We start from the raw sequence: 27098 nt of genomic DNA on the forward strand, positions 1-27098 counted from the left end.
GTGTCCAACTACAATTTAAAAAATAAATAAGTAAGTATAAATAAATATAAAAATAAAAGGGCTGGGAATGTAGCTCAGTGATAAAGCACCCCTAAGTTCAATCCCTAGTACCAAAAAAAAAAATGCTTACTAAAGAGACTTGAAAAAAAATTAAGTTCTTTAAAATCCAGATTCTATTATCATCTGTCACAGAATGTGGCTCTAATGCACATATGTACTTTTACTTTGAATTTAATCATATGTCAAACAATATTAATCATCTTTTAGCCTCAAACATTTCTCAAGGCTCTAGGTTCACTACATTTTCACCAAGGTTGGACAGCTGTGACAGAAGAGTTAAAACACTATTAAAATACTTGAGCTTCACAGTGTAAACGATCCCCTGAAATCAGTGTGCAAAATGTTGTAAACATGTACATTGTTCTGGGAACCTTGTCTAGGACTTGCATTAGACTCTCAGTGATATTCAAGACCCAATATAAAGAAAGACCAGTAGGCCAGAAAATTAAGAAGGTTATAACTCTTTCTTTAAGGAGCTACTTCATTCAATTTCCTTGGCAAAGCACTAATATTTCTAGTTATTTCTCCCAAGTCCATTCACTTCCTAATCCCACCCCTTTTCAATGGTTTCCTTTAATGAAAGGGCCTTCACCTTCATTTTCAACCCTTACCTCCCTTCACAACCCCAGCCCCGCCCCCCAAGGTTAGGCCCAAAATCCAAATCCTAGCCCCACCCACAGCAATTCTTTCTAGTCAGGGACCAACTGACAAGACACATTCCTGCCGCAACATTCCAACTGTCTTACTGAAGGGCTAGTCCACTGAGAGAGGCCTTTCTGGGTTTCCCTCCCTCCTTCTTGTTCTTTATTTGTGGGAGTGGGGGGTAGGGGGTAGTATATAGTTGTTTAAACTAATCTGTCTTCAAATCCTCAGGAGAAAATATGGGGTCAAGAATATATTGCTTCTTATGGCCATGTCTGAACTTTCCTCAAGTCATCCCACATATTTTAGTCTGAACAAGCTTTAATGACATGCTTCTGTTGCAGACTTACCAAAGTAGAAATTTTTTTAGTCACTCTGAGAAAATTAAAGACTGTAAGCCAGTGTTTCTTAACCATTTTTAATCCCCTTGTTTCATAATACATACTTTTATCTTCTGAGTCTTCCACCAACCCAGAATAGCATGTACAATCTACTTTCTTAAACGTTCCATATGACTGTGGGGTGTAAGTATTCTTTTTTGAACTGTATAGGCTCTCTTGTTCTAACTCTGAGATTCTGATTTATACTTCCCTCTTATTCCTGATTGAAACCATAGTTCTAAAGATACAAAATGTAAACATAGACTTTTTTTTTTAAAGAAAGAGTGAGAGAGGGGAGAGAGTGAGAGAGGGGAGAGAGAGAGAATTTTTTTTTATATTAATTATTTTTTAGTTCTCGGCGGACACAACATCTTTGTTTGTATGTGGTGCTGAGGATCGAACCCGGGCCGCACGCATGCCAGGCGCGCGCGCTACCGCTTGAGCCACATCCCCAGCCCTAAACATAGACTTTTGTGGTAAGGCACTTTCAAAAGGTTCAAAATAGCAGTCTATATGCAAGAGAATAAGGATAACAAAAAACAACCATTGCTGGTTATGAAGGAAACAATAAAATCGGAAGAAAAAAGAAACAAAGAGGAGTTTCTGGTAAACTGAGAACTGGCATATGTGAAGGAGGACACACAACTGCACTATGAAAGCATATGCAAGCATTGCAGACACCTGGCTGCATTCAGGCACAGCACATGCTTTTTTGGATAAATGACTGATAAAAGCCAATCTCAAGTTCCTCTCAAAACGATAAGATATATTATATTTTTAGGTTTTGACATCAGTAATTTGCAATTTCAGAATTTGTTTACAGATAACAGGCAGAGTTTAGGATCTTTTTAAATATTTTTTTAGTTGTAGGTGGACACAATGCCTTTATTTTTATTCATTTATTATTTTTTTAATGTGGTGCTAAGGATGGAACCCAGTGCCTCACCCACGCTAGGGGAGTGCTCTACCACTAAGCCACAACCCTAGCCCCCAGGCAGAAGTTTAATGAACTTTGACTTTTAATTTCAATGATGAGATAGATAGATAGATAGATAGATAGATAGATAGATAGATAGTTATTCAGTCCCTGTACCATTAAGTGAGAGATGTGACTGAACAGAACATAAAATTTAAATAAAATGGCTCAATGGAGTTCTCAGTGTTTTCTGGATTGCCATTAGTATTCTTTTCCAATCTTTTCCATGGTAGAGACAGCAGCATTTCTCTACTCCCCTTGCTTTTCTCTCTTCCATTTAGTTACAGACTTTTGAAAATTGCTCATTTTCAAGGTTTACTCTCCTTGTTCTTGCTACTCCATGCCAACTGGCTTCCATTCAACGGTCTCCTGTGGGAGCTGGGATGCTGGATGCCTCCCTTGAAAGACATTCTAAAAGGTCACTATTTTCATTTGAGCTAATTTCCTGGGGAGAGAGAGATGAAGGGAAACTGAACTTTGGCAGTACATAAACATGTTTCCAAAACCCACACTTTGAAATATAAGTGAATTTCCCTGTGTAGCATATACTACATGGTTGGAGGAGAGAAGAAGGAAAGAAATGTGAAGATCCAAGAAGGAAATGGAGGAAAGTAGGAAGCTGTGAAAGTTCAAAGCAGAAAGAAGGAAAGAGGTTTTGAATAACTGTTAAGAGGACCTTCAGACTGAGTGTTGCTTAATATGCAATGATGGAAAATACTGGGAAATAATGAAATCTTGGGAGCAATGAAATAAAGGCTGGTCAAGATAGAAACTGGGAAAAGACTGATCTTTTACAACAAGAAGTCAAGATCCAAATGGTCGAGTCTTAAGAATATATCCAACTAGTCTACTCTGAACAGATCTTGATTTAAGGAGCTCAGTATACAAGGACAAAGCAAGGTCTTGCATGGGAAGGAATACTATCAAACTCAAGGCAAGACAAAAGGAATCAGAATCCAATAAGTTGAGAAAGGGGATTAGCAAAAGTGTCTGAGGCCATCCTTTGATAACTGTTGGGCTCAGATTCTAAGAGAAACTAGAGTGCTACCATGCACCAGGGCAAAATGCCTGGTGAGCAGAATAGCCAATCTAATGAGAGTAATATTTAACCCCTGACACATGGGTAATGAGGCATCAGACTGTTAAACAACAAAGCTAACTACTGATTAGCTTCCTAAGAAGGCCAGGCTAAACTCTAATGCAGAGGAGAGGAAGTAGAATTTGCAAGCCATCTGTAGCCACAGTTGGGCAAGGAAGGGCAGGCAAAGACTGACAAGTCTGAGCAAGATGGTAAAATCAATTCCACATCTCTTGGGTACCTGATATGTATCCAGCACTGTACTAAGTACTGTAACAAGAGAAATTATCCCTGCCTTTGAAGAGTTTATAAGAGAAGCTAGAATGGTCTATTTATGACCACTTACCATGGGGTTGCTCTTAGGATACAATGTGTTAATGACTATAAAATACTCTGTATTAAGCCTGACAAATAGTAAGCATTTAGAAACTAGTAGGTGTTAATCAGCATCTTTATAATTATCATCACCATCACCATCATACCTGTTATCATGTTGTAGGGATGTTATGGTTCAGATGTAGTATCCTCCAAAGCTCACATCTGAGGCAATGCAAGAAGATTTGGAGGAGAAATGATTGGGTTATAGCCTCAACCTAATCAGTGAATTAATTCTCTGATAGGGTAATTGAAGTGGTAGGGTATGGCTTGAGGAGGCAGGCATTGGGGATGTGACTTTGGGGTATATATTTGTATCTGGCAAGTGGAGATGTCACTCTGTTTTCTGATCATCATGTGAACTGTTTCCCTCTGCCACACTGTTCCTCCATGATGTCCTCACCTTGAGCCTTGAGGAATGGAGCCTGCTGTCTATGAATTGAGACCTCTGAAAATGTAAGCCCTCGAATAAAACTTTCCTCCCCTAAAATTGTTCTGGTCAGATCCTTTAGTTGCAGCAGCAAAAAAACTGATTAAAACAAGGGATTACTGATTTTTAATTCTAAAATAAACAGCTTTAAACTGCAAAATATTGTCACTGAATAGTTTGTTTCTCAAGACTGTGCCCATCAAACTAAGAATTTACATTAAAACTAGGGCAAGAAACCTCTCCCCACTCATGATCCAATTACTACAATAATCCTAGGGATACTGTTTCTGGCAAACATTCTCAATTAGTTAGGCAAAGGTTAGCACAACTGAGTTTCACACCTACATTACCCCAATTTTTTACTTCCTGTGAAGCTGACTTCATAGCTTCACATTGATGATCACAAAAGGAGAAAAGCCACTGAGGCTACAGAACATTTACTGTCAAACATCAGAGATCAAAAAAGATAGCACAAGGTCTTTTCTTTCCTCCAGAGTGGAGAATACGTGATGGTCATCTCATCAATTTACACTTACCCATCTCCTGCAAGGAACTAGATGCTTCACTGAAAGTGTATATGAAAAACAATGTCACTAGGTAAATTGTAAGAAATAATGTGTAAGGAAACTGGCATAGCAAAGGACAATTGGCTACAAGAAAATAAACCAACTATGTATTATAGTGATATCAACCAGTTCAACAGCTCTACTTCATTGATCAGGGAACTGTGCCCTGGTGAGGCTGAATAATTCCTGTGTTTACACAGCTAGATAGTTGCAGGTCTTACAGTAGATATTACTACACAGTAGATACTCAAATTTTTCTGTACTTACAAAACATATCCTTTACTCAGTTCCCAAACTATGCACCAACTATAAACAACAATGCTCTTGTGTGTGTTGCTGTCCTGCCATAAAGATATAGACTGCTACTGTAAGAATCTGGACAGGCTCCCAAACACCATTTTCAGACTAGCCTACTCCCTTCATCTCTCCTTATCCCCTCAGGTGGTTAGCCTTCATACTTTAAAATTTATATTTCACTGGCAAAAAAAAGATGAACTTTTCACTTTCAAATTTTAAGAAACCTGTCAAATGTATTTTGTTTTGTAAAATAATGTAAAAGTAAAGAACTCTATTGCCCAATTTTAATGTAAATTTTATAATTGACTGCTTCTAAAATGATTTGTAAATCTTAAGGGTTCAAAAGAAATGAAGGTTACCAAAAATGCATATTACAAATAAAGAAAATTATGTGTGCCTGTGTGTGGTGGGAATTAATCAAGAAGAGAGAGCAAAGGGAGTATTGTTCTCCTTGTGACCCTTATTAGGTAATATATACTAGGTAACAGCACAGCTCACCTTACAGACTCTTAAAGCCGCAAAATAAAACTCCTTTAAACAGATGCATAAAAGGGTTCCTTCCTTTGCCCTAAAAGGATGTCATACAGCCCTTATATAATCTTACCTAAAGTCTGAAAAATGGATCATATCAAAAAATGCATTTTTATCTCAGGTGTTTAGAATTCTGATCACATTTCCTCATTAAAAGAAATATGACACACACATGAAAAGAGATTTGTAAGTGGCAGCTGAATGTGTAGAATGGATCACAAATCTAGCCATGTAATGAGGAAGGTGGGATGTCTGAGTTCACTGAACTGATAATGTACCTGAACTACTATATATAAACAGAAAACATTTTAGATGGTTAAAATTACAACAAATTACAAATAATGCCAATATAGTATACACGAAATTATTTTCCCCCAGTTCATATTATTATTCATTGATTAAAGACAAAATTCACCACTGGCTACGAAGGTGAAGATTTGTGGACATTTAGGAAGGAGTAAGAGGACTTTCAAGGGTTTCAGTGACTGGTATTATAGTTTTGTTTTGCTTTTTTGTGGGGTAGGGGTACCACTTTTTGAAAAATAAGTTCAATTTTATTTCAACATCTACAGCACTTCCATTTTCTCTGACCCAAATGTTATTCTAGCCAATCAACCATAAGGAAGGCAATTTTTAATTTTATACATGAAACAAAGGTATAGAGGCAGGGAAAAGAAAACAGATTCATAATAACAGGGAAGGGAAAAGTGACGCTTAATAAATATTTGATGAAAGGAAAGGAGAAAAGAAGGGAAAATAATGTCAATATCTAATAGAATGCTGGAAGTGAGAAGTTTAAACAGTAAAAGCCAGAGACAGAGGCAAAGGGCAGAAAGGGGAACCCAATGTGGCCATGACATTTTTAAAGGGGCAAGAAAATAGGTAGAATGAATCAGAGAGTGCTCAGTACAGATATTCAAGAGTACAGCTGGTACACAGCAGCTGGGATGGGTCTAAAACAGTAACCAGTATAATAACTAACATATTATTGATCATTTGCCATGCACCAGAACTGTTCTGAGAGTTTATGTGGCTCAAAACAATCTCTTTGGTAGATAGTATTTTAAAGTGATTTACCCAGTGCCACTGAGATAGAGGCATCAGAATTAACTTTGGAACCCAATCAGTCTGGTTCCGATGCCTGTGCCATTAAAGCCCTGCAGGGCCATACTATCACACACAGGCAGGGACCTGAGTTCCTGGTAAGTGAGAAAGACTGATGGCAGCTACAGAGAGTTCCTACACTACAGATTCCTACAGCTACTAGGCATGCCCTCATTAAAGAAAAATTAACAAGTAGAAAATCTCTGGAATTTAGCACCCATTTGACAAATATTTACTGAATACTATTCACAATTCTAGACCCTGGGGATATAAGAGTGAAGAAACCAGACAAAAATCGCAATAGGGATGAGACAGGTCATTTTAAAGAAAAAAAGATGGTGAGTGCTATGGGGAATTTTAAATGGAATGGCTTTAAAAGGCTTTACTGAAAAGGTCACATTTAGGCAGAAATTTAAAGGCAATGAGGAAGATCTAAGGACCTGCAGAAGAGCACTACAGGCAGAAGAAATAAGCACAAAAGGACTGGCAGATGTGAGGAAGAGCAAGAAGGCCAATCCACTGGGCAAGAGTGAGGAATGGGAAGCAGAGGGGAAGAGGTGGGTCAAAGAGGAACAAAGAACCAGCCTCACCAGACCTTGTAGAGACACTGGCTTTTCCTCTGAGTGAGAAACATCAGCAGATTTTGAGCACGAACAGATTTATATTTTAAAAGGATTAGGTCAGATGCTGTGATCAGAATAAATTATTCAATGGTGGAGGCAGGGAAACCAAGTAGGAGACTTAACAATAATCCAGGCAAGAGAAGACGGCACACTGAACCAGAATAGAAGCAGCAGAGCTAGTAAAAATGGCTCATATTTAGGTTATTTTTCAAAATTGGAGCCCAAGGGAGTTGCTAATTAATGGGACTGGCATGGGGGAAAGAGAAGAGTCCAGAATGACTACAATTTTTTGTTGTTGTGTTTTGGCCCAAGCTACAGAAAGATGGGGCAGGGCAAGTGAGAGCAGGAGTGCATCTGTGGACCCCTTAAGTTTGAGGTCACTATTATATACAGGAATGTCAAGTAGGCAGTTAGAAGCTTCCATGGAGAAGGCTGAACTAGAACTATACATTTGAGAGTCATTAGCAGTATTTAACTCTCAGTAGGCCATCAGAGTGTGCAGGGCCTTATTTATTTATTTATTTATTTATTTATCTATTTATCTATTTATTTATTTATTTATTTTTAAGCAGTTCAATCTGTGAGAATTTACATTTCATGACTTGTTCATTCTCTGACACATTCCAAATAGCAGTTACTTTGGGGTGGAGGGAGCTCATTTTATCTTGCAATTAATATATAAGCTCCTTGGACCTTGTTATAAATCTAATATTCATTATAAGATTTTAGGAATTTGATTTTCCCTGTATCTTAAAACATTCTGATTTTTCATCATCCGTTACTCATTAACTATTTGTATCCATGTTTGAAAAAAAAAAAAAGAAAAGAAAAGACTCAAATAATGAAACAGAAGACCAATGGCATATATTCATTTGGCCTAGTGATATAATAGTGAGATAAATCATCACTAACACATAACCCTTCAGTTTTCTTATAGCATTGTACAAAAAACTGCATTGTCTTTCAAAAAGGGATTTTAAAAGACTGAAGACACTGTCATTACAGTTTGCTTAGTTTTCAGCAAACACAGTTATGATCAGGCTTTTTGATGACAAAGAGAAGAAAATTAACTGAGGAAAACATTTATAATAATTATCAGATGAAGCAAAAGATGAATGCAAAGATAACAAGACTCTTAAGCTCTAGTGATGATGGCAGAATCTGATGAAAAAAGTTTCAAGACTATGACTGCTTAGATACCATACCTTAGATGCATTTTCTCAAAGTTAAGAATCAGGCGGGGTTGTGGCTCAGTGGTAGAGCACTTGACTTGCACATGTGAGGCATGGGGTTCAAGCCTCAGCACCACATAAAAATATATAAATAAAATAAAGGTATTGTGTCCATCTACAACTAAAAATATATATATTAAAAAAAAGAATCAGTAAGTGAACAATGTATTTCTTTATTTTTTCCTTTTTTTTTAAGTTTTAGATGAACACAATATCTTCATTTATTTATTTTTATTTGTGCTGAGGATGGAAACTGATGCCTCACACCTGTGAGGCAGGCGCTCTACCACAGAGCCGTAGCCCCAGGCCCTGAACAATATATTTCTAAGAGCAAAAAGGAAATATGATATACTCGTTCAGTTCAACAGAAAGGATTTCTTCATCGTTATTTTGCAACAAAAACTCAGATCCTATTTCACTAAAAAGATGTGACAATATTCCTTCATCTCACAATATTTATGACAAAACTTACACGGTTGGCAAGTGCACAATGCTGAAGGAAGGTATACATATAAAGGAAACTGATGATATAGAAATGGAAAAAATTCTTTCGACTGATCATTCTGAATAGTGTTTTAAATCTAGACAGATACTTTTTGTAATTATCCAGATAGATACTTTTTGTAATTATGGAGCAAAAAAGACATTCATCCCCCCTCCAACAAAATTATGTATCACCAAAGGTTTTTTTTTAAACCTTCAAACATTGCATTTTAGACTATTTAACTGTAAGAACCAGGAGTAATTATAAGCTAGGCCACTGGAGATAAAATTTAAATCTGGAATCAATATTTATAAGAAGGACACGTTCCAGATAGCCATGATGGTTCACAAGCAATCAACTGCATTTAAAAAGGAAGATGACTTTTCTGCTATACACACTTTTAAAGCCAGGAAAATAGAGAATAAAAAAATTTGAGTAGTATGTCAGTGAATCATATACAATCATATAGCTTTGTAGAAAGCTACAAAAGAACAAGAACAAAGGGTCAAAGGTTGTACAAGTACTGACATAAGAAATAAAATCTTCTAGATTTTTCAAATAGAAAAGAAGAAATCAAAAACACATTACCAGATTTCAAAAAGACTTGATGATTCTAATTAGGAAAATCTACTAATAATCTTCTCAGCTCAATGTATTCTGAGATTAACAGATCCAAAATCTCCTGTTAAGAAAAAATACTGAGGGCTAGGTGGGTATAGCTGAGTGGTAAACTTCTCAACCAATATGTGTGAGACCCTGGATTCAATTTCCATCACAGCAAAACAAAAACCAACCAATCAAACAAAAAACAATCTAAGGTGATCTTCTACTCATACAACACTAAAGGAGCTGGTAAACAAACTGATAAGATGGCCAGAATCTATATTCTTGAAAGAGTAACTGGAAGACAGCTGTAATGATGTGGATATGAAGTGTTCCTCCAAAGACTTGTGTTTTGAAGGCTTGCTCCCCAAAGCAGCAATGGCAAAAAGAGGGGGTTTGGGGAAGTGATGGGATCGTGAGAGCTCTGATCTCATCAGTGAATTAATCCACTGATGGATTAATAATCTAATGGATTTATTGGAGGTGGTAAAAATTTTAGGAGATGGGGCCTAGTTAAAAGAAATAGGCCACTGGGAGTGTGCTCTAGAAGGGCGGTTTCTTGCCCCTCACCCTGAGGAGCACTCTCTTTGCTTCCCAGATGCCATGAGTTGAGCAGTTTTCCTCTGCTGTACCCTTCCTCCATGATGTTCTGTCACATCTAAGGCCCAGAGTAATAGAGCAGGCTGGCCAGCCATTGTGTGAAACCTCTGAAACCATGAGCCAAAATAAACTTTCCTCCTCTAAGTTGTCCTTGTCAGGTATTTTGGTCACAGTGATGACAAGATGACTAGCGCAATAGCCCATGAGATATTCTACAAAACGATTGATAAAAGTACAACTAATGCTTCCATTTGGGGAAAAACATCAATAATAAGACAGTTCCCCACAAAGCTAGGAAATGAATTTTCAGGAATAAATACAGAACACTAGAAAGAGAATGTCTACCCTCTCAACGGTAAGCATAGATCTCAGGGAAAAGGAATAAGAAGACAGGATACTGATACAAAGAGAAAACATTCAGTGTTGCAAAAAAGATTAAAAAAAAAAAAGTGGGGGTATAGCTCACTGATAGCATGCATGCCTAGCAGGTGCAAAGCCCTAGGTTCCATCCCTGGTTCTCTAACAAAACAAAACATGGGGCTGGGGATGTGGCTCAAGCGGTAGCACGCTCGCCTGGCATGCATGCGGCCCAGGTTCGATCCTCAGCACCACATACAAAGAAAGATGTTGTGTCTGTCGAAAACTAAAAAAATAAATATTAAAAATTCTCTCTCTCTCTCTCTCTCTCTCTCTCTTTGAAAAAAAAAACATGAGCAGCATTCACATGTGATTTTTCAGTCATGTAAGGGTGATATGAAAATAGTTTTATAAAATATCTTTCTCATTTCTAATAAAATTGTTTTTCACTATCCCTTTATTCTAATTTCTTAAATAAGTCATAAGAAGACTGAGTAATTTAAAAAATTCAAAAGGGTCCACTGGATTCTAATGATAAATATTTTAATCTGTTTTTCCTAGTTAAAGGTATAAAAATGGATAAAATCACTGAATGAAAGAGAATCAAGAAAAAAGGTCCAAGGACTTGGTCCAGAGTATTATAACTCTAAAACTGAGGAGGAAAAACTTCCAATGAGGTAGGAAGAACATCAACAAACTCAAGTATCTAAGAGAACATCTGGGTGGGAGTGGAGGGTGGAACCTCTATAGATGGATCAGGTAAAAACAAGGCTGAGACCTGACTGCTACATTTAGCAGTGTGGATATTACTGGTAACCATGATAAAAGCCATTTCAGTGAAATAGTGACAATAAAAACCTGACTATAGGGGCTGGGGATGTGGCTCAAGCGGTAGCGCGCTCGCCTGGCATGCGTGCGGCCCGGGTTCGATCCTCAGCACCACATACCAACAAAGATGTTGTGTCCGCCGAGAACTAAAAAATAAATATTAAAAAGTTCTTTAAAAAAAAAAAAAAAACCCTGACTATATGGGTTTAAGAAGGAATGAGAAGAGAAGAGCTGGTGTAATCAAGTATAAACAACCCTACTGAATTTCGCTCTAAAGGAAGAAAAATTCAGAACAGTGGGAAGAAAAGTGATGAAAGAAGGGGCTGGGGATACAGCTCAGTTGGTAGAGTGCTTGCCTTGCATGCACAAGGCCCTGAGTTCAATCTCCAGCACGGCAAAGAAAAAAACATTAAAGAAGAATATAACCATATGATGATGGGACTAATCCAATAAAGAGAGGAAACTCAGTGACCCCAGAGAGAGGAGAGAGAACTCCTGGGTCCATGTCCTAAACAGAATGGTAGAGAGGGCCCAGTACGCGACTGGAGAGGCAATTTAAATGTGATTGCTTTCTAGGGGCAGGGAGTTGACACCGACGGCTGGAGGTAGGAGATCCTTCCTCGGTGCTTCAGATTCTCTGGAATCTATAAGAAACCAACGGCACAGAGGAGGATGACTGAAGAGCAGCTGTGGCATCCTGGGAGTCTGGCCTAGATGGCATCATGGTTTGAGGGCACCTTTCACATTTACCCTCATGGTTCTGTTCTCTGAAATCTCTTGTAATCATCAAATGGTATCACTTTGGGGGCAGGGAATAGAAGGCACAAAGGAGTCACTGGTCCCCAATGATTCTGAAAGTTAGAAGTTCCTCTACTAGGCCTCAAGGTTGGGAGAACAGCTCTCCATGACTCCCAGCTCCAACATTCAACCTCAGAGTCACCATCCCTTTAAAAGAAAGGCAGCATGTGTCAGCAGCTGAGGAGTTTTCTCAGCCTGTTTCCTGCCTGCAGAATCTTATGGGTGTCCAACAGCCTCTTCTCATCTTGTTCAATCTTCTCTTCCTGTTCAATCCCAGCTACAAGGGGTATCCTTGAATCTCTCTGTATTAAACTAAAGGCTATCTCCACAAATACCTTCGAGATAAGCCCTTCCTTTCCTGAGGCAACTGTTAAACTAGTGAAAAGCCCTGTTTGATTGAGAGGCCTTTTTCTTTTTTGTGGTACTGGGAATGGAACTGAGGAGCACTCTTCCACTGAGATACACCCCCAGCCCTTTCATTTTTTATTTTGAGACGAAGTCTTACCAAGTTGCAGAGGTTGGCCTTGAACTTGCAATCCTTTTGCCTCAGCCTCCTGCGTAGCTGGGATTACAGGTATGCGCCACCAGGCCTAGCTCTTAGAGTCTTTTGTAACTAGTCGGTACCCTAAGACACCACCTTTGGTTTTCCTGAGATCTTGCCAAAAGGTTTTACAGTCATCCTCAGGGTTTGATCTTTGGACCACTGTTCTCTTGGCAGTGCCCTTGAACTGATCTTTGCTAGGAACCCATGTCTTAATTTTACCATCAATTCCCATCCAGAAAGGCTGAGAATTTTCAAAAAGTTTCAATTCTGGCTCTTCTTGTGTTTGACAGTCCTCCGCTCACTTTGCTTCTCCTGGATACTTCACTCCCGTAAGCAGCAAGCAGCCTGGGGTGTTTGTGATGTTTTGCTGGGATTCTACTTAGCTAGTTCCCAATGCATTTTCTGCTTCCCACATAACTACGAATGAGTGTTGTTAAACTTTCTACCACTACATAACAAAGACCCCCTTTCTTCCATTTCTTTCCTTAAACCCCTTTGAGGCAACCCCCTCAAAGACCCAATATTAGCCAGGCGTGGTGGTGCACGCCTGTAATGCCAGCGGCTCAGGAGGCTGAGGCAGGAGGATTGCAAATTCAAAGCCAGTCTCAGCAGTTTAGCAAGGCCCTAAGCAACTTAGCAAAACCCTGTCTCAAAATATAAAAAGATCCAAATCTTTTCTAAGACATTTTAAGGTACTCTGATCCTCAAGAATACTCTCCTCAAAGTCTACTGCCCCATTCCAAAGTTTAAATTTGTGGTATAAAGCACCCTACTCTTGGTATCAAAATTTGTAGTTTTTTATTTCTGTGTAACAAATATCTCCCAAATATAGCAGCGTAAAACAACTCTTATCTCACAGCTCATGTGGATGAGAAATCCACTGGGTTAGCTGGAGGCCTCTAGTTCAGGGTGCCTCACCAGGCTGCAGTCATCAAGGCTCAGCTGACAAGGACCAGGCTTACTCACTGGGCTGCTGGCAGGCCACAGGTCTTAACTGACTGTTGGCCCTGCCCATCAGCTCCTTGCCATGTGGGTCTTTCCAAAGGGCTACTCATGGCATGGCAGTTTGCTCCTCCCAGTATAAAAGCTCTAAGAGAGAACAAGAAGGGTGAGTACTCAAGGTCAAAGCTACAGTCTCTTGGTAAACCAATCTTGGAAGTGACATCTCATCACTTCTACCATATTCTATTCATTCAAAGTGAACCACTAGGCCTAGTCTACACTCCAGGAGAAGGAATTAATTACATAAGGATCTGAGCAAAAAAAGGTGGGGGGTCACTGGAGAATATCTTAGATGTTGTCTATCACAGACCAGCTGGAAGCATCCTAGTCTAGTGGTTAAGAGAACTGACTCTGGAACACAACTGCTGGGTTTGAACCTTGATTCCGCATTTGAACATGAAATAAGACAATTGCTGGGAAAGCACCTGACCCAGAGCCTCATACAAAGGAGACATCTGATAATTTCTGTTCTCTTCTCCCTTCCAATCTTAACTGTCTTTAACTGTCTTGAAATTTTCTGATAGAAGATGCTAGCCACAAACAGCAACATGAAAAAAAAATGCTTTTGATTTCAACAAATCCTGGAAACTTATTTTTAATGGAAGAAAATAAGATAAAAATAAACAACTACAAATAATGAAATAAAGCAGAGGCAACATGCTCCCCCAACATGTACCTTCCCCCCACAATGTTTGCCACCTACTGTACTGTTTAGTGAGACTTTCAGTCTAATCTAAACTCAAAATCATCATGATGCTTTTTAAAAAAAAATATTTATTTTCTAGTTTTTCGGTGGACACAACATCTTTATTTTATTTTTATGTGGTGCTGAAGATCGAACCCAGCGCCCCGCCCCGCGCATGCCAGGAGAACACGTTACCACTTAAGCCACACTCCCAGCCCCCATCATGATGCTTTTTACAGAATAAATTATTTTAAACAGAATAAATCATTAACAATATTTTTACTTAGATGTCAGTTTTCCTGAGGAATAGCATTTAACAAAATGCTGCTAGGAAGTATCCATGCCTGTTTTACAGACGACACAAGGACACAAAGACCACGTGACCTATGCATAATCACCCAGCAGATGAAGGACTGAGCTGGGGACAGAGCTATAACCAGCATAGAAGACAATGGTGTAGTAGACAATGAAGCCATAATTACTTATTTCTGATTTTCAGGAATATAGGAATCTTGCTAAAACTTTTAGAGACTGAAGGGTCGATCTTATCCTTAGAGGAAATAATATGACAGTTATTTACTTTAAAGAACTAAGACTAGGTCTAGATTTCATTAATCCTTAATTAATGGTTTAGACTCACAAAAATCACATAAAACACTACAGAAGTTAATAAACAAGAAAGTATAAAACCTACAGGTTTCAGACCGCGGACTCACGCATTTCCAGGTGGAGCCTCTGCTACTCACAGTGATGCCACCCACAGTCTCAACCTTCAGCCAGGGCTTGTGGGCTGCTTCCTCCATGCTGGCCTTGTAAGACAGCTAATGTGTTTCCCCTCATTAACACAAGTGCAAGATGCTGAGAAAATATTCTTGAAGAGGAGCAGCATACTCACATTCAGAGAAGGCTGTCACTTCTAAAAGGGAATGCAATGCTTTTTAACTAGTCAAGTTTTAAAAGCAATCCATATTTCCAGAACCAAGAAGGAAAAAAAGAGAGTTAGTAAAAAGGAAGACTACAATTCTTAAAATGTGCTTTTTTTCTGTTGGAAAAAGGGCCTAAGGAAACGTATCCTGAGAGTGGTACGACCCCCACCATCCCTCCTTGTCAATATGTGTGTTTGAACCACATTGATTTTTAGCCCTCCAAATGGATAATGTAAAAACTACAAAAATTTGTATGCCTACTTTGTTCCAAATTTATCCTTTATAAGCTTTACAACAAAATTCCATATTCTGATTTGAAACATGACAAAATGTTCAAGGTTAAACGCCATATTAAAATAAATCATAAAAGCAGCTTTCTTATTGAACTGGAAGTCTACCACCTTTTAGCATTAATATGTAAGACATTCATCTTCTAACTAAAAATTTTATCCTCACTGCCAAACTTTGACCCAAAGTCTTTTTACCTTATACTTGAACAACTACAATAGTAACTGATCTCTGTATTCGAGTCTCTCTCCCAACCATCCTTTCCACAGAACCAAATTACAAAACAGTGTTTAAAGAAGGTTGACAAACTTTCACGAACCCTTATCCTCTATGGAACAGTGACCGACTGAGTAGGATTCAAGATCCTCCAAGTGATCCAACAAGCCGTCTTTTTCATTCCTCTCTCTTCACATGACAAGGGTCTCTTCATTATTCTGTCTTCCCTTCTTTTCACTCAACAGGTGTCCAGTCAGTGCCATTATGTTTCAGGCACCTTTTTAGGCACAAAACATCTACCAGTGCTTTCATGAGGGAAGAAAAGCCATAACAAACAAATATATAGCATTGTAAGATGGTGGTGGTTGCTATGGAGAAAAGTAAAAATGGGTGAAAGGAGATGAACCAAGAGGTGTGAATTATCTTTATATAGATAATTCCTTTAAACATAACATTTGAGTACAGATCTCATGTAAACAAAACAGAAGTCATGCAGCGCTCTGGGGGAAGAGCAGTGGAACGGGTAAGAAAGAGCTACAGCCCTGAGAAAAGGGTTCAAATAATGACCAGAAGGTTGGTATGGTACCAGTGGAGTGGACAGAGAAGGAGCAGGGAAGGAAATGAGGTGGAAGACTCAGTGGGGCAACAGTCAGAGAGCAAACCGGGTAGGGCCACAGGGGCCAATGCAGCATCAGGCTGGGTGTGCTGCGTGAGAACTGAAGCCACTGAGGTGTTTTGGGCAGAGGAGCAGTGTAAGGTGATTTTAAAGGATCACTTTGGCTGCTGTGTTGAAAAGAAACTTTAGGAAGAGGAATGGGGGAAAAAGAACAGAAGCAGTGAGGCTAGTATTAAAATTAATAACACAGACAAGAGACAGCAGTGACTTGGGACAGGATGACTGCCGTGGGACTTTTGAGAAGTGGCCAGTTTCACGCTACTCTCCACACCTGCATCTGCTCTGCTGTGCCGGCTGGCCTCCACTTAGTCCTGCCAGACCTGTGCTCCAGCCTCTCTGCCTCAGACACCTTCCCCGGACGACCCTGTCTTCTGCAACAGCCTGTTTTTCTGAACTTCTGTGGACAGCTGCCCACACCACTTACTGATTGGCAATGAGTCTTTGCTACAATGTATAGTTATTGATCTATTGATCCTCTGTCCTTTTACTCCACTGTCCTTGAGAAAGAATAATTTATAGCTGTTGGCAGTCTCATGTTGATGTATAAAGAAATATTCAATAAATGTTTGCTGATAAACAACATAAATCACTTAGAAATCACTATCCCTCAAAAAAAATCATAATTACTCATTTCCTCCTTAAACTGCTGAAGTCAGAGAGATGCCAGACAAGGCTGTCCCAAGGGAATCGTTGCCCATCACCCAGGCATGCATCACCTGGACCTACAATTCTCAGCTGTTGTTAGTTGCCACCTACAAGCCACCGCTATTTCTCTAGATCAATGGTTTTCAAAGTGTGCTATCTGGACCAGCAGCAGCAACTGGGAACTTAACAGAACTGTCAACTCCTGGGCCTGCCCAGACCTAACGAATCCAGCATTTCACACCGTGCTTTGTGTGAAATCTGCATTCTGATGCACTACTAAGTCTGAAACTACTGCACTATCTTTAAGATAGCTTAAGATAGTTCCCAGTTTTTCCAAGAGAATTCCAGAACAACTCCATCCTGGTTCGCATCTTCATTCACCTCAAGCATCATCAGAAGTCAAGCTTTTGAGATGGCTCACCCATGCGGGTCAGCATGTCTGTTCTGATGCCATCGCCTGCTCTTCCCTGTCCTCCCAAACCCTGGAAGTCACAGGCTCGCCTCAGCAAACTCCCTCTATATGATGCTTCCTGCCTTTTTCCCTCTAAAGGAAACTTGACAATTCGGTTGCTTCTGCAGTAAAAGCAGAAGCCAGCATCACCTTAACCAAAACTTTGGCCTCCAAAGTCTTCTTTTTAATGTCTTCAGTGTATTTCCTCACCACTTCACCTCAGCAACCCACCTAGCATCACAACCTAACACTGTCACACCTCCAAAACTTTCAAGAATTTCAAGCATTCTATTACCACATCAAGAGTTTGCCTGTGCTAGTTTTCCTACTCAGCAATTCTCCAACCTCCTTCCTGAAGCTCCCAGTCACCAAACTGATTTCAGCATTGTTTTATCTCCCCCGCCCCTGGAGCTCCTTCTTAATTCCAAACCAGGTTAGATTTGATGACTGAGAACCACAGCTGGTCCTGTCCAAAAGTCTTAATCCCCTAGTCCCCTTTTGCCTTAGTCTAACTTATCTGGAAAAACCTCGACCTATGGTTATCTCTCTTGCATCTAAACAACACAAGATTGTGGGATTAAAAACACACAACTGAGGGCTGGGGATGTGGCTTAAGCGGTAGCGCGCTCACCTGGCATGCGTGCAGCCCGGGTTCGATCCTCAGCACCACATACAAACAAAGATGTTGTGTCCGCCGAGAACTAAAAAATAAATATTAAAAATTCTCTCTCTCTCTCTCTTCTCTCTCACTCTCTTTAAAAAAAAAAAAACAAAAAAAAAAAACACACACACAACTGACCTGCTACCGTTCACAAGAATATGAGTGTGGTTTTTCTAACCACAAAGCTCAAGCCTACTCTACCACTAATAAATTCACCCCTCATTGTTCGCACCCTTCCTCTTTCCTCAAATCTGCAATGCTTCTCCACGCCCTACACTTCTGCTTTCAGCTATATACCCCTTACATGTCACAGCGAAAGCAGATATGATCAAAGGACACCCTCATCTACCCGAAGCCAATGTCACCATGCTACCTGGCTCTAAACCCATACACTCTCTCTCTTTCTTCTTAAAAAGAAAAAGTGCATCTCACCTTAAGGCCAATCCCTCTTCTCTAAGTTGGATATAACAAACTTGGCTCCCATAATTAGCCTCTTTCTTCCCAGCACTCTCTATTTCTTCCTCTCTACTTGGATCTTGCCTTACACCTATCTTTTAAAAGTCCATCCTTGAGCCTACAATTCCCCTCTAGTTACTGCCCCAGTTCAGGTCTCTGCTCCACAATATTCACTGTCTCAACATCCTCACCTACCAAATAACAGCTCAATCCATTCCAAGGCTAATTTCCATCACCCCAAATGAAATGGCTCTTACCAAGTTTACCAATGACTAACATAAAACCAAGGCCAATGGCCTATTACTTGTTTTTAAATTATCCAAACCCAGCAGCACTTTCTTCTCCAGAGCAAAACTGCCTAGTAGTCTTCCTACCCCACCCAATTCTTCTCAGTAACCTTTGGACCTCTACTGAAATGACTCAGGGCTTTGATCTCAGCATATTCTCTAGTTACATTTAATTCTCAAGCTTTAAATATCACTAATGAACCTCAACCCACAACTCATCTCTCTCTTCTGAGTACCAGATTCATATCAAATGGCCACTCCATTTAGATAGATGTCAAACTTAAGAAATCCAAGCCACATAAATTGCTTTTTGTGTCTGTTATCTCTTCTGTTGTAATGAAATGGCCCCTCCGTCCATATTTCTCAAATCAAAAGCTGAATAACTCAGATTCCTCTTTCATTTTAACACTCACCCAAGCCATCTTGTTTTGTCCTAGCAAAAGCTGCCCTCCAGACTCTTTAGATGACAGCAATAGCCTCCTGACCCCACTTATTGCTCTGCCTACGTAAGTCACCTCCCCCTTGTAAGCTCCCAATACCTTCCTGGTTTAACCAAAACAAAATTCAGATCTCCACCATGGGGAATGACCTGGCTTTGCCCACCTCTCCGGCCTTATCATCCTACCACTCTTTTGTTCTCCACACTCGAACCACAACATCCTTCTTTCTGTCCAGACTCATTCCTACCCATGGACACTGCGTTTGCTACTACTTCTGCCTGTACTGCATTCCACATTGTGACAAGATGTGTCTCTTACCATTTAGTCTTCTTTTCTAAACCATTCAGAGGCATATTACCTTGTCTTCTCTACAGCCTTTACCAGTTCTTGGAGCTGTTTTGTTCACGTTTACCATTCGTGTAAAACAAACAAACTCACTCTATGGGAAAGGACTCTGTCTTGTTCACTGCTCTTTCACCACTCCTCAGGAGACGATCAGTACATAGGAGTCTCAATAAATATGCACTAACTGCATCAGTCTCATATTATTAATAACTTGTTTAGACCCATACAGTTTTCTGAGCTTTTAAATTGTATATTAAACCAATTTGATTCAAAGTATAAATACAAATTTTGCAACAATAAAGGAAGCCTCTTGCTATCTCTCTAATATATAAATCTGATCATACTTGACCTTGTTTAAAATCTATCAATGGTCCCTAAGTGGAATAAAAAAAATTTTTACATCTTTTAGACAATCTAAAATAATCTAACCTATGCCTCTGTCTCTGTCTGTCTGTCTGTCTGTCTGTCTCTCTCTCTCTCTCTCACTCTCACTCTTTCTCTGCTCATGCAGGGACAGAACCCAGGGCTTCGCACATGCTAGGCAAATGCTCTACCACTGAACTACATCTTCAGCCCTTTCTAATTTTACTTTCTTTTGAGCCAGGATCTTACTGAATTGCCCAGGCTGGACTCATACTTGGGATCCTCCTGTCTCGTCCTCCTGAGTAGCGAGGATTACAGACATGCTTGGCACTTCTATAATTTTTCTTACCACCACTATTCCACTCATCCCATGCATACAAGCCACATGGAGTTACATTATATATGGCTCTATATGTATATGTGTATATACTGTTTCACCAATCTATTCCTTTTTAGAAAAATCAGTGCCCCTCCCTTTTTACCCCTCAATCCATCTTCCCTGTCTACCTCTACTGTACAGACCTCTTAGAACTTTTAGATGCTGCTAGCTTTTCTGACCTGCATCTGCTTTGCCTCCTGTTAAAATGGGAGCTCTCACCCTACTCCTAAAGCCCAGCCCATTTTCTCAAAGCAGAAGCAATTAGCCCTTCTCTCATATATACTTTGTTTACTAAAAATTATTTTTTCAATTAACTTTCAAATATGATCAAGTCTCATTCATTCATTCTGCAGTGCTGGGGAGTGAACCCAGGGCCTTACACATGCTAAGCACACTTCCTATCACTGACCTACACCCCCATCCCATCTCTTTTATTCAAAATAAAACAAAGCTTCTTCATGCCACATCTAGGTATCCTCTATATTCACCAGAGTCAAAATTTTCCAACAATTATCTATACTAACTATTTTTATCTCCATTTCCTTGCCTCTCCCATGAACTACTCAACTGACTCCATGCAGGCTTCTGTCCTCATTATTCCACCAAAATAACCCTTGCTAACATCACAGTGACTACCACATTACTAAACCCATGGACACTTTCAGTTCTCTTTTTGCCACTTCTCTTACCTTGACTTCCTAGTGACCTGGTTTTTCTCAAGAACAAGTTTTCTAGAACTTCATTCCCTGCTTCCTTTGTGGGTTCATACTTCTCTCACCGGCATTAGCTTCTCTTCTTGCTCCATATTGCCTCCCTAGGCCATTCTCATTCTCCATGGCTTCAATATCCACTGCATGCAAGTTTTCTCAAATTTACATAGTTTAAGTCTTTACCTTTACTTGTTATTTCCAGAACCAGGTAGGCAGCTATCTAAAGAATATCTCCTCTTTAACATCTCAAAGTTACCCCAAAAATGCCAAATCCAAAATCAAATCCATGATTCTCTTCATTTTCCCTCCTCTTCCAAATCAAGAAAACCGCCTCTCACTTCACCTCATGAAGACGTCTCATCCGGTTCTGCTTTGTGGCTACCTTATCACCACCATTCCCTGTCACTGAGATGTTACATAATAATCACCTCATTTCTCTCTGTATTTTTATTCTCCCCTAATCTGTGTAGACAGCTTTAAAAAACAAAAATAAAAACAAAACCCTCAATCTAATTATAACCTCTAACTCACCCTACTCCTAATCCTACTTAAAATCCTTTAATGGCTTTTCACTGCCAAGTACCCACTTATAGTTTCTGGCCTTAAGTATTATCTGAACCGAAGGATTTCTATGATTTGTGATAACCTGATTTACTACTGTCTAGTTCTCTGATCATGGAAAACAATTAGAATAGCAAAATAGTAACAAAAAGTGAGCACTAAAAGAGTAACCTGACTGGAATCTGAATTAAAAGGTGCTATTGTTGTTATTACCTTATATTTGCTTAGCACAAAATGGCTTCAAAAGATCTTTCATACTCATCTAAATCACCAGTTAATCTCATTTTAAAGATTAGAAAGTGAAGATAATAGCTAACAAATGTTCAAAAAGGTTATACACTGATAAGTGGCACAACTGGGAACAAAAACTGCCTCTGGCTCATAGTCCACGATTTCCAAGTTTTACGATAAAGCCATTGGTTGTTACTTTACTCTAAAATGGCTGATACCATATTCAAAGGATTATTCCACAAATGTTCTCAAGAACTACTGCATCCTTTTCACCACCTGAAAAATAAAAGTATATACAGTCTAGTAACATGTGTCAGGTAACTAGTGGTGATTCAAACAGAATTCCGGTTTCCTTCTTTTCATTTCCCCACTCTATCCCTGTATCGTATAGTGCTCTATGGCAGCAGTGAAAGACTGGAAACTCCCGAACAAGTAAGAGAAAAGGTTATGTATGGTGTAATAAGCTTCACAGCCAGACGAACCAGAGTTCAAATACTAACGCTGCCAGTGCTAAATTACATGACTTTAGCAAGTTACTCAAGTTTCTGCTTTCTCATCTATAAAATGAAGATAACAGCTAACTCCTGAGAGGGGGGGTGAAGACTATGTGGGTATATGTCTAACTCATTCAGACAGTTTAAAATAAAAATAAATAAATAAAATAAATTTTTTGAATAAATCAATGACATCAGCTTCTCCCAAAAGAAGAGAGTGTGAAAGAAGTAAAAGCCATAGTTTTTAGAAAGATGGGACTGGGTTTCCAGTGCTGCCATTTATTAATTGTCACATGCTTGTCCCATCTCCTTCCTCACTTGCCCAACACAATAATGACACAACTTGGCGATGGTGTGAGGATAAAATAACATATAAAAGCACTTTTTTAATAGAATAGCTAAATACAAAAATCATTATTATCTGCATACACACATTACCACCATGTCACAAATTCTTTAAGGACACCAAATGTCATTAATCATCTTTGTATTTGCAACAGCTGGTTCTACTCACTATAGGCATTCATTAAATACTAGCTGAACTGATTTATTTAGAAAATGGAATTGATCTATGACAAAACAATAGTTTGTAATATGATCCAGAAGTTCATCCATATAGGATATGAGTAAGAGAAAGCCTGGTGCCAGCCTAGCTAAGATCAGTTCACATCCTGCCTCCTGAGAACTTAAGTGGAATGAGATTTTGTTTACTGGATATAAATTATATAATCATCAAACAAGTAAGCTCCCTCACTACAGGAATCATGTCTATGTGTCTGTCTGTCTCTTTCTCTCCCTGTTTTGGATGATGAAGAGACAAGGAAAATAGATGACATAATGAATGCTCAATAACAATGCAACCCCTCCAAAAAATTATGAAGTTTAGAACAAGCCATGAGTTATTCTCCATCAAAAGGCAACCTTAATGAGGAATACTTAAAACATAAGGGGGGAAACACTTCACATAAAACTAGTTAGTGTTTATCAAAGTTATCCCTATGTGAATGCAAAGATATCCTCAATGAGATAGATCCATCATTTGCAAACCGTCTGTAAAAGTCAAAAGCAAAAGATTGACTTGCACTAGGTAAGTGAAAAGCATCCACTGTGTGCCACACACTATGTTAAACATATTTTGTAGGTTATCTCAAATCTTCACAATGATCTCATAATGTAGGTATTAATTTCCCTATATAACAAATGAAGAAAGTGAGGTTCAGAGAGGTCAAGAAACTTGTTACAGCTACACAACTGGAAACAGCAAGATTTAGTGAAGTTTAAATGCCCATACTCTTCACAATACACTATGCTGCCCACTGATACTACCAAATTCACCAAAAAGGAGGACCAACTCAACAGGAAAGATCTGGCAGAGAGAGGCATAGACAAAGTCAGAGTCAGCATAAGTCAAAGACAGCATCCTATCTCAGTCTTCCAGACACACAGGAGGAGGCTAATGTGTCACATCTAACTACACAACGACTCTCCCTGGAGTAAGCTGTAACTTTTACTCTTCAGAGCCACAGGTTCCACAAAAGCTCACACACTAAGAATATGGACAACTGAACAGTTGAGTGACTTTCCTAGAATGCTCAGAAACAGTACCTTTGACTCACTGCTAGTACCAAACCAAGCAGACAATGGTGGTGGTGATGCTTCACGGCTTATATTCACTAGAACCTACGCATCCTCACACACTGGGCATGGTATACACACTTATTGCTATATAAAACTCACTTCTCAAGATTTCAGGAATAGAAGGGGTTCAGTTTAATCCTGTTACCATATGAATGTGGAAAACAAAGCCCAGAATAGTTAAATGACTGCCCAAAGTTACATGGCTTGGTCCCAGCTCAACCTAGATTGGTCCTATCTAGATCTGGACCAGAGAGAGATCTTCTATTTCTAATCCTGTAAGTTGTCTCTGAACTGCTCCTCAGAGACTCTGACCAAATGCTTGACCACCTACATTTCCTCTCTGAATCTCAGAGTTAAGCAGCTATTGCTCTTCTGGACATCTTTGTGGGATTCAACAAATGTTTGGGGCGCTGGGCTAGAGGATGCAGATAATAAGGAGACAGAGCTTCTTCTCTCCTGTACACGATGCTACCCAAATTTTCAGGTGTAGCACACATAGAAAAATGGTAATATTTTTATGGTATACAGTGGCAAATGAGGATGTGCACAGTCAATTTGACAGGGAGAATCCCAAGCCCCACCTGATTGGCTGCTCTGAGGTTGTGGGGAATAGTTGTCTTGGCATATATGCATCTTAATCCTATATGCATCAAATTGGTTGGCAAGCTCTGTTCTGGGGCTAATAAAGAGGATTGAGACAAATATATAAATAAGAGGCACACAAAGGAAATAACTAAGGAGACTGCCACTGTCTGCTTTCATCAAACATAAGTAAGTGGAAATGAGATTAATTCAAATTACTTCCTTTTATAACTCCTCTTCCAAACAATCAAAAGACAGAATAGCCTATCCTTATGGATTGAACAGTGCTGTTCAATCCCAACCACCAGGCAGGTGAAAACTACTCAACACACATTAGTGTGTCAGAACAGTTCTTTGAGTTCTCATAAATAGAGCACTACAAAAATAAATCAATAGAGGGGAGGAATTTACATTCCAAGGTCATGTGAAGGAAGAAGCAGGAAAAGAAGCACCTCCTAACGCAGGCATACAAATACACAGACACACAAATACACACTGCACCCCCCACCCCGCGCACGCGTCCTGTGGTCATGCTCTGTCCCCACAAACCTGGTTAAAAGTTTGCTTTCTGATATTTATAAATTTAGCCTGTCTGAGCCAAGTAGGTTCCTGCAATTCCAGACATCTGGGCTGAAGGGCAAAGGGCAAAATGAAACTTTCAAAAGTTGGCTAGTAGCCAAGGGCATCCCATCTCGCAGGCTCCCTTAGCAACGCACAACAGCTGTCTACTCAAGAGAGTAGCACAGCCATGTTTGCAAGGGACTATAGATGTTCTTGTTTTTGCAACTAAAAATGAGGAGGGGTCAAGGGTAATTCTGTTTTCATTCCCCTGACATTCTCCTAAAAGCTATCACCGTTCATAATTTACAAATCTCTCCAATCCCAGTATTTTTCCTCTATCCCAAATCACAATGACACAGTTAACAGTAAATCAAAATAATGCAAGGTACATATTAAATTCCTAGCAAATATAAAATGCTTTGTAATGTTTGCTTATTAATTAATATTCTAGATCCTTTAGACTTGATTTCTAACCATGGGCAAGTGACTCTGTGACTTAATTACTTTCCTCGAACAATTTTATTAAAAACAGTGACCCATTTCATAAGACTATTGTGAAGGACATTAAAATTATTACATAAAAACTTATTCCTAATTGATCATGCCACCTATTGGTTCTCAATATCTGAAGACATGGCTTGATTATCAAGGTCAGTGCCCCCCAAACATAATCCAAGTCAATCCTGACCCACCAGGAAGACTGCCGTTGCTGAAGCCATCGGCTCCTTTCACCTGCCCACCTGCCTTCTCCAAACCTACACCAAGCCCAGGGGATGGCACTGCTCTGGGAGCTCAGCCCTCTCACCTAAGTCTAACGAGATAAACAACATTTAAAAGCAAAACAAAACACCAATGTCACAAGCACTGCTAGGTTTTAAAAACCTGACACCTGTGTGAAGAAGGGGATATGGCAGTCTGTGCCCTGTGGGGAAGGCCATCTATGCAGGAGCAAAACCTCAAGCTTTCCACTCCTTATATGTGCAAGTGCAAGTGCAAGCCCTCGCCCACAGCACTGTACTCACCCAGAGGTACATCATGTCAGACCAGGCTGCTCAAACTCAGCGGTCCGTTGATCCTGGACTGTAAAAAGGCACTTCAGTGAACGGTGGGAAAGGAGGTGCCAGAATGGGGGGCAAGGAATTGGGGTGGGGAGAACCCCCCCAAAATTACTTGAGTTAAAAAATCTAAAAATCGACCGTCTCCTCCCCCCTCCTCCCTCCTCTCCAGCTGACTGTTCTGTTGTTCTCTCTCCTCCCTCTCGCCCTCCCTTTCCTCCCTCCCTGTCTCTCTCCCTCTTCTCTCTCTCTCTCTCTCTCTCTCTCTCTCTCTCTCTCTCTCTCTCACAGCTCCCAGCCCCTAGCGTCTGAACTTGAGTGTACACCACACTCTGTGTTTGCCTTTGGGGATCTCTCTGTCATTCTACTTCTAGAAATACAACCACCACTCACAAAGATTATTGCAAAAGATAGAAATGGGTGGGGTTGGTAATAAACCACCAGCACCAGTTTCTAGTGGTAGACATAAAATTAGTCTAACATGAGTTCTTTAAACGTGAATGAAGCAATCAAAAAACTCGGTCTTCCAAGATCTAGGCATCTTCCCCTCTGACCAGATTCTTCCTGATCCCCCAGAAGAAGCCAGGCATGCACCACAGAACATGCTCAGAGCCACATTCCCTTCCTGCAATGTCACCCTACCACTATTCTTTATATCACTTTGCCTGTAAAAATTCTTTATTTTTTATTATTTTTTAAATTTTTTTGTAGTTGTAGATTGACAGAATGCCTTTATTTTATCTACCTTTACATGGTACTAAGGGTCGAAACCAGTGCCTCACACACGCTAGGCAAGCAAGCACTCTGCCACTCAGCCCCAGCCCCAGCCCCATTGCCTGTAAAAATTCTTAATCTTATAGGATTTTACAGCACAACCTTCCTTCTGAAGGAACAAATGACAAGTGTTTTAGCATCAAGTGAATCTCGAGCCCCTAGTA

General features: G+C 39.7%; 1 protein-coding gene across 29 annotated transcripts in view; it reads right to left on the reverse strand.

The window, feature by feature from the left end:
* RBFOX2 (RNA binding fox-1 homolog 2) overlaps positions 1 to 27098 on the reverse strand; it is a 276451-nt gene that overhangs the window by 119359 nt on the left and 129994 nt on the right. Inside the window, exon 1 of one of the 29 annotated variants that reach the window (XM_081309529.1) lies at positions 26128 to 26372. The exons of the other annotated variants lie outside the window; for them this stretch is intronic. Within the exon in view, the coding sequence (XP_081165655.1) occupies positions 26128 to 26142 (15 nt within the window). The 5' untranslated portion in view covers positions 26143 to 26372. Of the gene's footprint in view, positions 1 to 26127; positions 26373 to 27098 lie in introns of those variants that run through there. 29 annotated transcript variants of the gene reach the window in all.

The sequence above is a fragment of the Spermophilus citellus genome (genome assembly GCF_964194105.1).
Source record: "Spermophilus citellus genome assembly, chromosome: 10".
In the NCBI taxonomy this organism is placed as follows: Eukaryota; Metazoa; Chordata; class Mammalia; order Rodentia; family Sciuridae; genus Spermophilus; species Spermophilus citellus.